At 39.2% G+C, this 14,073-nt stretch overlaps 1 protein-coding gene across 6 annotated transcripts in view; it reads left to right on the top strand.

The window, feature by feature from the left end:
- LOC127573018 (glutamate receptor 3-like) overlaps positions 1–14,073 on the top strand; it is a 239,866-nt gene that overhangs the window by 140,022 nt on the left and 85,771 nt on the right. For 5 of the 6 annotated variants that reach the window (XM_052020759.1, XM_052020756.1, XM_052020760.1 and 2 more), the window contains one exon: positions 12,580–12,687. In XM_052020759.1, coding sequence (XP_051876719.1) covers positions 12,580–12,687 — 108 coding nt within the window. Of the gene's footprint in view, positions 1–12,579; positions 12,688–12,786; positions 13,218–14,073 lie in introns of those variants that run through there. The other variant, XM_052020761.1, reaches the window with a different exon arrangement.

The raw sequence follows: 14,073 nt of genomic DNA, 5'->3' as shown, positions 1-14,073 counted from the left end.
AAATCATTATTGTGAAACGCTATTCCCCCATGGACTTGTGCTGCATAATGGGAAATAGAAGTTATGCTTTGTAATTGACTTCACTGACTTAGACTTTCCTATTCTGTAAAAGTGAAGAGTTCTGAGTTACGTATGATAAAATAGTAAAGGTTACACTCATTTTGAGACGGATAATGCAGCTGAGAAATTGGCTTTCACTGGTTTCCAACACAAAGTGAGCAATCCTCTTAGCAGCACATCCAAAAGAGGCTGAAGCTTTCTCCAAAACATGCCTCAATTTCAGTGAGTTGGAGAGCAGATCATCTCCTTAAAAGCACTTGAAGCAGCTTGCCAGTCAATTGGGTGGCCTTCTCGGTAATGCTTAGCTTGGATGGTGTGCTAACATTGAAATAAGCTTTGGTAATGAATTGGAGGATTTTAAACACAAGCTTGAAAAGTCAGGAGCAACTGTCCAGGGTTGACTGGTGTGGGGGGATTGAGCCTGGTAACTGGGTTCCTGCTATCTCCCGCTAACCCCCAAACCCAACAAACTGATATTTAAAACCAGCTGCAACAAAGGCCAATTCATTCTGAACAGTATTGCATTGGGACTTTGGAGACCTTGCGTCCCTATCTCAGCATGTATTGTTCGCCATGCTTTTCTCCTCATGAGTCTGCTGCCAAAATACTTGGCATTTTTTGCTTTCTGCTGTTGCTTTTCAAACATTTTCCCACACTTACTTCCTTAGATCCATTGCCAGTATATCCAACACCCCTGCTGTCTCCACCCTTAATATGTCTACAAGGCCCTCTGAGCCATTATGGTTAACACCAGTATATCTCAGAAAGATTTCAGATGCATTAATAAAAACTTAGTTTTCATGAATATGTTTCTAGAGCATATCCTGTTTGTTTACCAATTAAATAGGCTTCATTCTTAACCAATTACCATGGTTTCCATGGCTATATAGACAATAACTGCTAAGTAATTAAATGACCTCTGAAACAGTTTTTTTTACAAACATTTTCCTTATATAGCTTTTCAACACTGTTAAAGAATGATCTCTTTGGTAAGTTAGTCAATGGTGACAGTGCACATGAAAGTACAGCCCTGTAAGAGTAGGTGTGTAAGTAACTTTAGCTACTGTTGCAAGCATTTAATCATCACCATCATATATTCCAGTGAAAAAGCTCTGAAATTGCTCCATAGGATATTAAAAAGTGGACATAAGATAATTGGAAATCAGTTATTAATTCTGTTAATTAATAGATGGAGAGATTTCTAAAGGGACATATTAACCCTTTCTCTAGAACTGTCCGCAGTATTAACCCAGGGTCCATATGCTGTTGTTGAATTCCACCCGACCTCTCTATTTTTGTTGATTTATGTACACAGAATTATTTGTGTTTAGGCACTGAGTGCTGATGAGTCATTTGGGGGAGTTCCAAATTGAGGAGGCTGAAATAACATGACTGCGAAAGCAGCCTAGGTCAATGATTAATTTGCTTGTGACAATTTAAATCTTTTGCTCTGTCAAGCTCAATTATTCCTCCAAAGATAAAGTACTCATTTTTAACTATTCAAGTTACCAACAGCCAATAGCTAAGGATGTCCATGATTATTATAATTATTTTACCCATTTTATTTTTTAATGCTGTGTTTAGTTTACAGCCATATTGTTCATGGTTAGATCCCCCAACACTACAGCACGTTGTGCTAAAATAAGCATGACTTAGGGACTTTAGCTGCCCCATTTCATTCTCTTATGGGATGTAGGCATTGCCAGTGAGGTCATCATTTATTGCCGTTGAGAGAGTGGCAGTGAGCCACCATCTTGCACACTGCAGCCCATGTAGTGAAAGTACATTCATGGTGCTGTTAATCGGGGAGTTCCAGGATTTTGACCAGCAATGAAGAAGGAACAGTGACATATTCTGATGATTTGGAGGGAACTTGTGGTGGCATTCCCTTATCCATGCTGCCTTTTTCCTTAAATGGTCGAAGTTGCAGGCTTAGAAGGTACTGTCAAGCAGTCTTTACGTGTAAATGCAGTGCAAATTCCAGACATAGAAGCATGGAAAATAGGAGCTGGAGAAGGCTATTCAATCCTTTAAGCCTTCTCCATATTCAGTATGATTATGGCTAATGACCGATCCCTATACTATATTCCTGTTCTCTCCCATTCCCTTTGATGCCTTTTCCATCAAGAAATTCACCTACCTTTTTAAAAATATTCAGTGACTTGGCATCTACAACCCTCGGTGATGACAAATTCCGTAGGCTCCCACTTACAGGCTGTCGAGCCCTATCAGAAGATCCCCTCTCATTCTTCTTCTAAACTCTAATGAATCCTAGTGGACTTCTCCTCACTTGTCAGTCCTACCATCCCAGGGATCGGTCTTGTGAACCTTTGTTGCACACAGGCAAGTATATTCTCTCTTAGATGAGAAGACCAAAACTGTACACAGTACAACTCTGACCTTACCAAGCCCTGACAAAACTGAAGCAAAACTTCCTTGTTCCTGTTCTCAAATTATTTACTATGAAAGCTAGCATACCACTTCCTTTCTGCACTTGAATGTTCCCTTTCATTGACTGGTGTACATGGATGCCTAAGTCTCTCTCTCTTATATATATATATATATATATATATATATATATATAATGTGTGTGTGTGTGTATATACATTTCGCAATATAATATCATTTAACTAATAAGCCTCATTTCTCTTTTTCCAACTGATGGGGGCAAATTCACATTTATCCATGTTATACTGCATCTACTCTGTCTTCTGCGCACTCACTAAATCTGTCTAAATTGCCATGAAGCCTCTGTGCATCCTCCTCACAATTCATAATTCCACCCAGTTTAGTGTTGTCAGCAAACTTTGAAGTGACTTTGGTGTATTTGGTGACTTAATCTAAATCATTATAATCATACTATAAACAGGTGATGCCCAAGCACAGATTCCTGCAGAATCTCACTGCCTGCCATCCCGAAAAAGACCAATTTCTTCCTTTTCTCATTTCCTGTGAGTCAACTAATTTTCCATCCATGCCAATGCATGACCTTCAGTATCAAGCACTTTAATTTCATGCACGAATCATTTATGTAGGTATCAAAATCTTTCTGAAAATCCAAGTACACCACATCCACTGTTTCCTCCTTATCTAAGTTACTTCCTTAAAAAGTAACTTTAGGGAAGTTACTTCCTTAAAAAAAACTCCAATGTTTTCAAAACATAATTTAGAAATTTGTGTTGAAATTGTCTAATCCCTTTAGTCTCATCCTTTACAGTAGACTCTTGCATTTTCCTCTCTACAGACATTTGGTTAACCAGTCAAGTCGAGTTTATTGTCAGTGCACAAATACAGTGAGGTGCAGGTACAATAAAAAAAATTGCTTGCAACAGCGTCACAGGCACATACAGTAGGTACAGACAACACAGAAAAGAAACTATACATAAATTATACAAGTCCATGGTAGTGCAAGAGGTGGTCCATAGTGTTCAGTTTTTGTGGTAAGGTTATGTGTGGTAGTGCAAGAGGTGGTCCATAGTGTTCAGTTTTTGTGGTAAGGCTAGGGTTGTGCGAGTCAGTTCAAGAATCTGATGATTGTAGGAAAGCAGCTGTTCCTGAACCTGGTGGTGTGGGCCTTCAGGTTTCTATATCTCCTGCCTGACAGTGGCATTAAGAAGAGGGCATGACCCAGATGATGGGGATCCTTGAAGATAGATGCCACCTTCTTAAGGCAGCACCTGCTGTAGATGCTGTCAATGGTGGGGAGGACTGTGCCCATGATGGACTGGGCTGCGTCCACTACCCTCTGCAGCCTCTTACATTCCTGTGCTTTGGAATTGCCGTACCAGGCCATGATGCAACTAGTCAAGATACTTTCAACAGTGCATCTGTAGAAGCTTGTTAGAGTCTTTGGAGACGTGCCTAGTCTTCCTAAGCTTCTTGGAAAGTAGTAGCGCAGGTGCGCCTTCTTCATGATTGCATCTATGTGCCTGGGCCCAGAACAGATCATCCGTGATGTTAATGCAGTTTACTGTTTACTGTGGTTTACTGTGTTATTTCTCCTTCCTTTTTTTTTAAATAGCAAGACAACACTTGTTTAACCCCTGTCTGCTGGAATTATTCCATAATATATAGAATTCTGGAAAATGATAACTAATGCATCCACTATTTCCTTGGCTACCTCATTTAGTACTCTAGGCAGCACGTGCTGTAGCCACAATGCATCGTTGGTGGTGGAAATTAATGTTTTAGGTGATGGATGGGATGCTAGTCAAACAGACTGCTTTGTTTTGGAAGGTATTGAATTTCTTGAGACTTAGATCTTGAAGTTTAGAGGAATATGGCCAAATGTGGGAAAATGGGACTAGCTTAGATGGACATCTTAGTTGGCATGAACTAATTGGACTGAAGGACCTTTGTCTGTGCCGTATTGCTGTATGACTCTTGCATGTTCTAAGATGCTTGCCTGAGCTGTGTCTTAACACAAGAATGAAACATGAGACTTCTCACTTGCTACTTGATGAAATATTCCCAAATGAAGCAAATTAGTGCAGTCAAGAGGACTACAAAGTTACACTGGCCCTGTCAAAAAATATAATTGACAATTTGTTTTAACCACAGGTCTGACCCAATGTCTGCCCAAATATAATTGCTCTTTAAAGTTAGATTTATTTACAAGCCAAATTAATATTTTGTTAAAGAAAAATATTATTGTAGAGGGAAAAAAATCAATAACTTCCTTTTAAAGTTAAACTTAAGATCATGCACAGACTCCACTGAATTAAAAGAGGTCTGCATTTTTCTTGTTATTGGATACTGACCCAAATCTATCAATCGTTATGCAGCCTGTTTCTTTTGCAGAGTGCACAGCATTGAACAACAATCCACACTTAAGCATGAGCCAAAGCAATAGTCCAAATTGATCCAACTGCCTGCTTTCAATCATTTTTGGTGCAACAACAATGAACAAGGCACAGTTTGTTTCTGCAAGAGTATTGCCAGATTTTTTAAACAGAGTTCTGTTGAATAATTGAGCTGGCAATTGAACCACCAGTTGAATCATATAAACAACAAACATCCCAGATTTAATCTCTGATCTGAGTTGAGTTAGTTTACCTCCAGTAAGATAATAATAGAAATGAAATACTTCAGTCAGGGCCTCACTGCTGAGCTGGAGAAGAAGAGTCCTCAGTAATACCTACTATTCTTGTTTATTGCTGTGCCTTTACACAAAGTGCATGTGTGTGAATATCAGGGAAGGGATGGATGATAGTTCCCCAGATGAACTTGCTGATTGACCCTCTCTAAAGATTCACCCAAAGCATGAGTTTTAAGAAGTCCCAGGAAAACAGACCAAGAATCATAACCTGGACATGTGCCCTCAAAACAAATTTGAAAGGAAAAACGAAAGAGTGCCTCTGAGTAATGGTGGATTAGCTCAATGAGGCCACATCATTCAAAACCAAGGGGCAGAAAGTTGCCCTGGTTTCTTGCGCTGTTTACCACTTGTTAGCCGCTGCATATTGTACTTCATTTCCAAAATTCATTTATTCAGTTTGAGTAACTTCACTAGAACTGAATTTTGGAAGTATAGAGCAACACAGAGGCACTACCAAATTACACATTTATCAAAGGGGACCAAGGACAAATTACTCCTCCGGGTGGCATGTTCTGAGCACATGATTAAGTCTTGGTTATTTGGTACAGACTATTCATTCATTTCCCTTGCAATACTTCAGGAGCAGGGTTCAAGTAATAGTTGTTTCTAAATCCCTGAGTATGTAATGAAGAACGATATCGATACTTTTATATAGAAAATAGGTCTGGATGTTTTGCCTGAAAGCTATTAGAATCATAAATTGACATTTAGATACATTGGTATAGATCTATAAAAATAGACAATAGCTTTTTTTGTTAATAATACACTACTGCAGGTATGCTTTAAATTTTGTAATTGAATTCATAATTCAGATTCTGATTCAAAATAAGAAGTATATGAATTCAAGAGCGTTTTAAGATACATATAGAATGCTTTAGATTATAATGTTTGTAATGTTTCTCAAAAACCTAACAATATTGTTCTTTGATATGCCTGTGTGTGTTTGTGTATCTGATTAGTAGAAAACTAGTTTGGAGGATCCATGAGATAAATGCAAGGAAGCTAAATCCTAGCCCAGTTCACTTAGTATAGCCTAGGGAATGTTTTAACCTAATTCACTTGATCACACAAAAAGGGAAACTGATTGAATCAGATTGGCTACCGGTTTTCTATAGAGCCCGATCTTAATTTCTATTGACTTGATTTGTAACTGACAGCTGAAATACTGCCAGAATTTTTTTTTGATGCTCCTTTAAATTTACATCAGCCCTTCAGGATTCTCAAGCCACTGTCACAAGGCTATACAATTTCAACTGCAGGCATAGTACACTGCAGAATTCCAACGGCACAAAACTGGGTTCTATTTCAGAATGGGGAAGGTGTGGTGAAACACTAAACCACAATTCTGTCTGCTCTCTCTGGTTGAGACTCCTGCATCAAAGGGACCATTGCTGGTATCTTGGCAAATACATGAGCATCCAGATCATGGAATAGAACTGATCCTGGGAAAGAAGCCTGAGAATCTGAGATCAGTTGAGTTGTGGGAATGGGATATCAGCTACTGCGGAAGGGTTGTGGTTTGGCAACAGGAATTCAGGAGGAAGAATCAGCGGTGGGAAATCCGTAGTAGTTGAGGATTGGCCAAGAGATCATCTGTTGGAGATGTGTTGGGGGTGAGGGTTGCCTGCCATGGATAGGTAGCATAGATCAATGGTGGGAAATCCATAATGAAAGAGGGGTAGGGGGAGTCAGGCCAGGAGATCAACTGCTGGAGGTAAGTAAGGAATGGGTGTTGGTTGCTGGGATTTAGTAGGAGGTAGTCCAGCAAGGAGGTCATTAGAGAGTTGCTGGAGATGAGTAATCTGACTCGACATTTGGGCTTTGGGTGGAGATCAGCTTCTTGGGATCAGGGAAGTCAGAGCAAGTGCCTGTTGGGATGAAAGTCAGTTGTTAAGACTTTATAAACAAGTTTGGAGTGAGGGTGGACCAGGAGTAGTTATTGGAGGTCAGGGGACAGCCCACTAGGCGGGTGACAGGTCAGTATTCAGAGTGGTTGTGGGTGTTGGTTGTGGGGATTGAGTGACAGGTGACAAAGAGGAGCCAGGTAGCCAGTCAGTGATGTCAGAGGACGGTTGTGAATTGGGGGTGGGGTGTAAGATGGCAGTGGGGTCAATACTGGCAAATGGCTTAGGGGGCCTGATGGAGACCCAACCTTGTGAAAGGTTGTGTCAGCAGCCTGTTCCAATGAAAATCTCAGAAGTAACGTGTAGACACCAGTCACATGAAAATGTGGCATTGTATTGTCCACATTCGAGATGGTGAAACAGTGAATGAAGCAATTGGCATCCCCAGGCATAAATCTCTCAGACACTGTAAAACTAATTTAGAAACACCTTTGAAGTAGCAACCCCTCCCTTCCACTCCTCCTCACAGGTGCTTCATATGAACATTATCAAATTATTACCAAACCACATTAGGCAATATAACGACAGATGATGAAACACATGTCAAAGGGGTACATTTTAAGCAGTATCTTGATGAAGGAAAGGGATATTGAAAGATGAAGAAGTTTAGGGCAGAAATTTCAGAGATTAGAGGCTTGACAGCTGAAGACACCAACACCAGTGGTGGAGCAAAAGGATCAGGAAGACACAAGAGGCTAGAGTCAGAGAAATGGAAAGATTTGGTGGATGTGGTGTTGGAAAAGGTTACTTAAACAGAGAGAGGCCAGGCCATGAAGGGATATTGTAAAGATTGTAATTTAAAATTAGAACTTTTAGGTCTGGGATCCTTGTAAGTTAGCAAGGGCAAGAACAAAGGACAAGCAATAGTTGATTTTGGATAGGATATATGTAGCAGAGTTTTTGATGACATGTTTATGGAGCATGTGACTTCCCCTACTAGCTGGCATGAAAGCAATGGGCTGAATGGCTTCTTTCCATGCCATTATAAGTTTAAGTAAATTAAAAGATGGAAAATCAATCAGGGTACCACTGAAATATGAGTCAAGAGTTGACTGTGACACGGATGAAGCTGTGACAGAAGTAAAGCTGAGGCAGAGTGGAGACAGATGATTTTGCAGAGGTGGAAGTTGTTAACTTTTATTTCATAAGGATATGTGTTTAGAAACTCAATTCAGCATCAAATAAGGACCACAGTTGTAGTCTGATTATTCTGAATCAGTGACAAGGGAGTGAAATCAATGAAAATGAATTTTGGAAGTGAAGTAGAACACACAGCAGCTACTATATAGGACATTTACTACTGCTGACTAGGGATATGTTTCTACAGGAATTACTTCTGTAATTGGAAAACTCCAGTGCCCTTCTAAACATTGTCTTGTACAGTCATCAAGAGATGCAGAGGGGTCTTCAATTCTCTATTAAATCTGAAAAGAAGTACTTCCTCGGTACTGAATGTCAATGCAAGTGGAGCTTTCACAATGGACATCAATAGATTTTTATTAGACATTGGTTTCAAGGGTAAGGAGCTATGTTGGGTAATGGAGTTGAGGTGCAAATCAGCCATGATCTAATTACACTGAAGAAACTGACCAATCTATTTCAGTTCCTATGAGGCTACTGCACTGAAGTATCAACTTTGGTTATGAGTTCTTCTCTCTGGAGTGGGACTTGGACTTCATCATCTTTGATCCAGCCAAGGCTAGACTAACAATGAGATAGCACGTTTGGGTAAAATGCAATATGGTACAGAGCTGAGGAATTTTACTGTAGTCCAGGCTGATAAACTGACAGATACAAACTACGTCATCTCAAATGGTTGCAGAGAGTAATTACAGTGGACTAATTTAAATTCGCAGTTTCCATTATAAATGTGGACACTTGTGGCAAGGTCAATGATGACATGATTTTTAATTCAATGTGGAGAGATTTAGAAACCTAGTCACCATGGTTTTCACATCTCTTCGTGTGAAATTGGCCAAATTAGCACAAATGATTAATGAATGTCAAATGTAAATTATGTTCAGTGTAAGTAGTTTCTGCCATCTTTTCTGCTAAAAGCCACCCACTAAACAGCCCACACCCTAGATCTATTAATAACCATGATGCTTCCACGAATTGCCCTTGTTTGCAATTTTGTTTTGGTACAAAGGCACCAGTAGGAAACCTTCTAAAGCCTTTAAATATAAATATGAAAATCGACTTAATTTACTGAGAAACTGAGTGTATGCTGATAAAATTAGAAAGCAGCTCAGTATAGTAAAATAATTTTCAATCATTTATTCCCAGTTTACTTACAAGTGGTGGACCATTCCCACCTTTTTTGATTAAACCCATTTTCAGCTGCATTAATAAAACTGCAGCAGGTTTCATCCAGAACTGATGATTTATGTCCACAGAGGAACCTTTACTCCAGTGTGCATATCATCTGTTTGTATAGACACGGAAACCTAACACCAAGAAATGCACATACCAAACTAAATTTGTCTAACTCAGTTTGTATAACCCATTTGCCCCAGTTGCCAAAAATACTCCCCTATTGGGAATCACCCAGTTTTTTTTTTAAACTTTACTTCTTAAAACTTTATTTATACAGCACTGTCACAGGCCCTTCCAGCCCAATGACCCCGCGCTGCCCAATTACACGCATGTTAACCTTCTAACCCCTACATCTTTGGAATTTCTATTAAAGAATCAGAAGTTGTTAGGGTGAACTCATATATAAAGAGCATGCTTGAAAGTTAAGCTCAAGATGAGGCTGGAAAACCAGTTTAGGTGAGCCAAGAGTATGGGTGAATGCAACTAACTGAAGTGAGGACTTGTGCAGCGGAGTTTGGGACATCTTAGAGAGCACAGTACAGGAGGCAAGCAAGGAAACTGCCCAAATGGAGACATTTGAACATGGGAGGAGCCTCAGTGAAGGCATGGGTATTGGGAGGGGGCTCTGGAAAGTGAGGAAGGAGGCAACATTACAGAAGTGAATATGAACAGCCTCCTTGAAGGGAAATATATTGGTGGTGTGGGGGCTGTATAATTTAAGTCCTACCCAAAATGGGAGTGCGAGGACCTTATTTAAAATATCCTGTTGACAGGTCTCACCAGTACAAATAAGGACATTAGCAGCTAGACAGGAAAGCTACTCCCAGCCTTCTTGCCCCAGTATCCTCAGTTTATCAGAATGTTGCTCATTTGAGAGCCATCCAAAGCTGGTTTTAAGCCTCTTGGCCAACCTTCACATGATAGGATCACATGGGAGGCCTGATGAAAGTCAGCTCTAACTCCCTCTCACCTCTTTCAACTCTTCCATGTCATCATCATTGTTGGGCAGTTTGTGTATAAAATCAGATTTGTATGACACTCAGTTTCCATCAGTTTGACACTGGGAAGACCAAAAGTTGTCTCCTGCCACAAATTCTGTACCAATTCCATTACTCCTTCCTTCAGCAAGCTCCTTGAAACCACAGCATTCTACTAAACCCAGGCTTGCACTTCCAAATCATCCTCTGCATTTCAAAGACTACCTCATAACATCTTTGTAAAACTGAGATTTTCCATCCAGCCGTCTTTACATTTTTGCTGAAGGAATTCTCCATATGTGACTTCTCCACCATCCTGCTAGTTAACCTCTCGCCCTCAACACATTGAACCTTCAACACCAACAGTACCCTGCTGTCCCAATCCTGCCTAGATCCTGCACCTCTATCACTTGTTTCCCTCCTGATTTACTCTGGCTCCTGGCCCCTCAATAACTCCAATTTAAAATGTTCATCTTCATGTTTGAATCCGTCCGTGCTCTTAATTCTCGTGATCTGAATAGCTGTCTTTCTAACCTCTTTCTTATTGCCTCTTCAACAATTCAGTGTACCCAGCCATCATAAGACCCAGTATGAGAAATACAAAACATATGTACACTTAATATATTAAAAATGTATATATGTATACTTCCTGTGATCAGCAACTTTGATGCACATTTAAAACAGAAACTTCCAATATAAATTGTCACATTCTAATAGCATCTGGTGACCAGTATTTGTACCGTAGAGCCTACATTTTGCTTTTTCTATTTTCTATTTCCTCAGGCTATATTTCAGAGAAGCTACACTGATTTGCTTAACTTTCTTAGAAATCCCAAATATTTGGCTCTTTTGCCATATAATAGAAATTAATTTTTTGATATCAAAATAAGGACACAATCTACTGTTTAAAATGGAGGTTAAATAACATTTGTATATTTTAGCTTGATTATTGTGGCTCTCTAACACTATTTCACCTGAAATCAATAATTGGCTATACTCCCTGCATACGACTCTGCAGAAAAGTGACCAATGAGACTACAGATATCAGAAAATAAATGTAGTTCAGATTATTGTGCAACATAAAAAGTAATGATTGATTTTAATCTTAAAACAGGGGGGAATAAAGGACTTGCTTACAAATACCACACCTTTGCTAAACAATGAATCCTATCTGTACAAATAATCAATTTAGTCCATAAGCAAAATACTGTAGATTCTGGAAGTCTGGAATGGAAGTAGGAAGTAGGTCAGGCAGGATCTATAGAGGAAGAAGCAGGGTTAATGTTTCAGTTCAATGACATTTCTTCGTATATTATCTACTTAACAGTAATCATTTACTATATCTGAGCCTCATTTACATAGAAAGGAAGTTAGTTGGCCCCCACCTCAACCAATGATTCAAAAATTTTTTAGACTTTTACCTTACTAATATTTCAGAAACCTTTGCTTTCTATTAGTAGCATCATGGAATCACAGAAAACTGCAGTGAAAAAGAAGCTCATTTAACCCATTCAGCCGAAAGGGCTATCCATCCTAAACCCACTCCCCTGTTATTGTTCCATGGTCCTATAGGTTTCAATACTTCACATTGTCATCTAAGAACTTTTTGAGTGTTTCTCTCTTCTCCACTCTTTCAGACAGTGAGTTCCAGGCCTCCCCCTTCCGGATGAGAATTTTTTCCTCAATTTGCCATTAATCTTTCCATAACTTGCTTTATATCCACCGTTATTTTAGTCTCTGCTATGGGAAATTGATCCTTACTACCCACTGTTTCTAAGCCCTTCATAATGTTGTACATCTTGATTAAGTCTCCACCGAATCAATGCAGTTTGAAAGAAAACAGCCGCAACCCATTGAATCGTGTAGCTAGAATTCTCCAATTCTGCCAATTTCCTGATAAATATTGCTATCACTGAAGAAGTTAATTTGATATTCACTAGATAAAAGTTTGAGGGCTTATTTCAAAATGCTCATCAATGATACCAGTCAATTCTAATCTAATTATCATTCCTTTGCCCGCCATTTAGAAATATATGTTGTTGCATTTCAGTTTTCTCTTTGAGCCTGTGGCTGACGATACATGTCCATGCAAAGGCCAGCTTCTCAACTTGCATCAGTATGAGAGCAATATGTAATTGTTTGCATTCAAAACTTTTTTGTGCTCCATGGACTTTTACTTCAAGTGAACTTGAACTAATAAGGTTCAAATCTCTGATTATTTTAGATTGGGTACTGGAATGAATACGAAAGACTGGTGACTGTGGCTGAACTACAGCAGGTGAATGAATCATCTTCTGCTGAAAACAGAACCATAGTAGTCACCACAATCATGGTAAGTACAACCCTTTTACGTTGTTTTATTAACTTTAAAAATTTGGTGCATTTCGTTCATGTTTCACTCTCTAACTTTTACCAAAAAATTATTTTACAGAGAGCTACACAGTAATGGAATGTCACTGACTGACTGTGAGAAGATATTAGTGCAGACTTAAATATATGATTTAAGCTGATTCCCAAATACAGTAATATTTTACTGGTGGCGATACTCTTCTGTTCTCTAAGCAGTACATCTCAGTAATTTATTACCTCCACCCCAAAAGGGGACAGAGGTACTTTAACTGGTGTTCCTGTCTGTCTACCTGTTTGTCTGTCTGTCTGCCTGCCTGCCTGCTTGGCTACCTATCTGTATGCTTGTCTGTCTCCTTGTGAACAATAACTACAGAAATCCTCTGTGGATTTCCGAGGAACTGGAAATGTAGATTCCAGGGGATGATACTTCAAACAAGTTCAGTTCAACACAAGGTCCAATAATTAATCAGTTCTTGCATGGTGACCTGTTTCAATTTGATGTGGTGACTCACCATTATATGTAAGAAAGTAAATATAATAATTTTCAAGCAAAAAGCAAACTGCTGGAAGAACTCGGCGGGTCAAGCAGCGTCTGTGGAGGCAAAGGGATGGTTGATGTTTCAGGTCAAGTCCTGATGCAGGGTCTTGACCTGAAACGCCAACCATCCCTTTGCCTCCACAGATACTGCTCGACCCACTGAGTTCTTCCAGCATTTTGTTGTTTGCTCCAGATTATAGCATCTACAGCCTCTTGTGTCTCCATGATGATCTTCAAGTTTATGATAGTGACAGATTTATCTGCTGTCAGCCTTCAGTAAGTGGCATTATGATGCATTGGCAGATCCCTAAAACAGACTTGTTCAATGGCTTTTAGTCTTGAGCAGCTAAATTTCGTCAGTGTTGATCTCACTATTGATCCTGACCAAAGGTGCACATTCTCGCAATACACCATTAAAGTTATGTAAAGATAGTCATGTTAGTTATTAAGTGTGACTAATGTATATAAGGTGGTTTCAGAATAGCATCGTGTACTCAATCACTGGCCACATCTGCTCTTCTGATGTAACAATGGCCATCTTGAGTTCCAACTTAATACATTGGGATGAGAACTCTTATGTGTAACAATATTAACAGTCCAGTGAATATTTCCTCCATTCAAAGGATTTCCTTGCTGGAAATATCCAAAGATATTAACAAGTAAGGTTTAGTTTCTTGGAATATCTTTCTGTGAATGCCACAAAATAAGTAGGGAATTTGGTACAGGGATAGGTCATAAAGAAAATAGGGAGAAGGAACTTTACATGTTGCTATGTTTTGCAATAGTATTTCAAGATTATAATATTTATATTAAATGTTAAGCATTTTGATT

Source organism: Pristis pectinata, chromosome 8 (genome assembly GCF_009764475.1).
Source record: "Pristis pectinata isolate sPriPec2 chromosome 8, sPriPec2.1.pri, whole genome shotgun sequence".
NCBI classification, from domain to species: Eukaryota; Metazoa; Chordata; class Chondrichthyes; order Rhinopristiformes; family Pristidae; genus Pristis; species Pristis pectinata.
The sequence above is the reverse complement of the archived record's forward strand: the minus strand, read 5'-3'. Positions and strand labels throughout refer to the sequence as shown.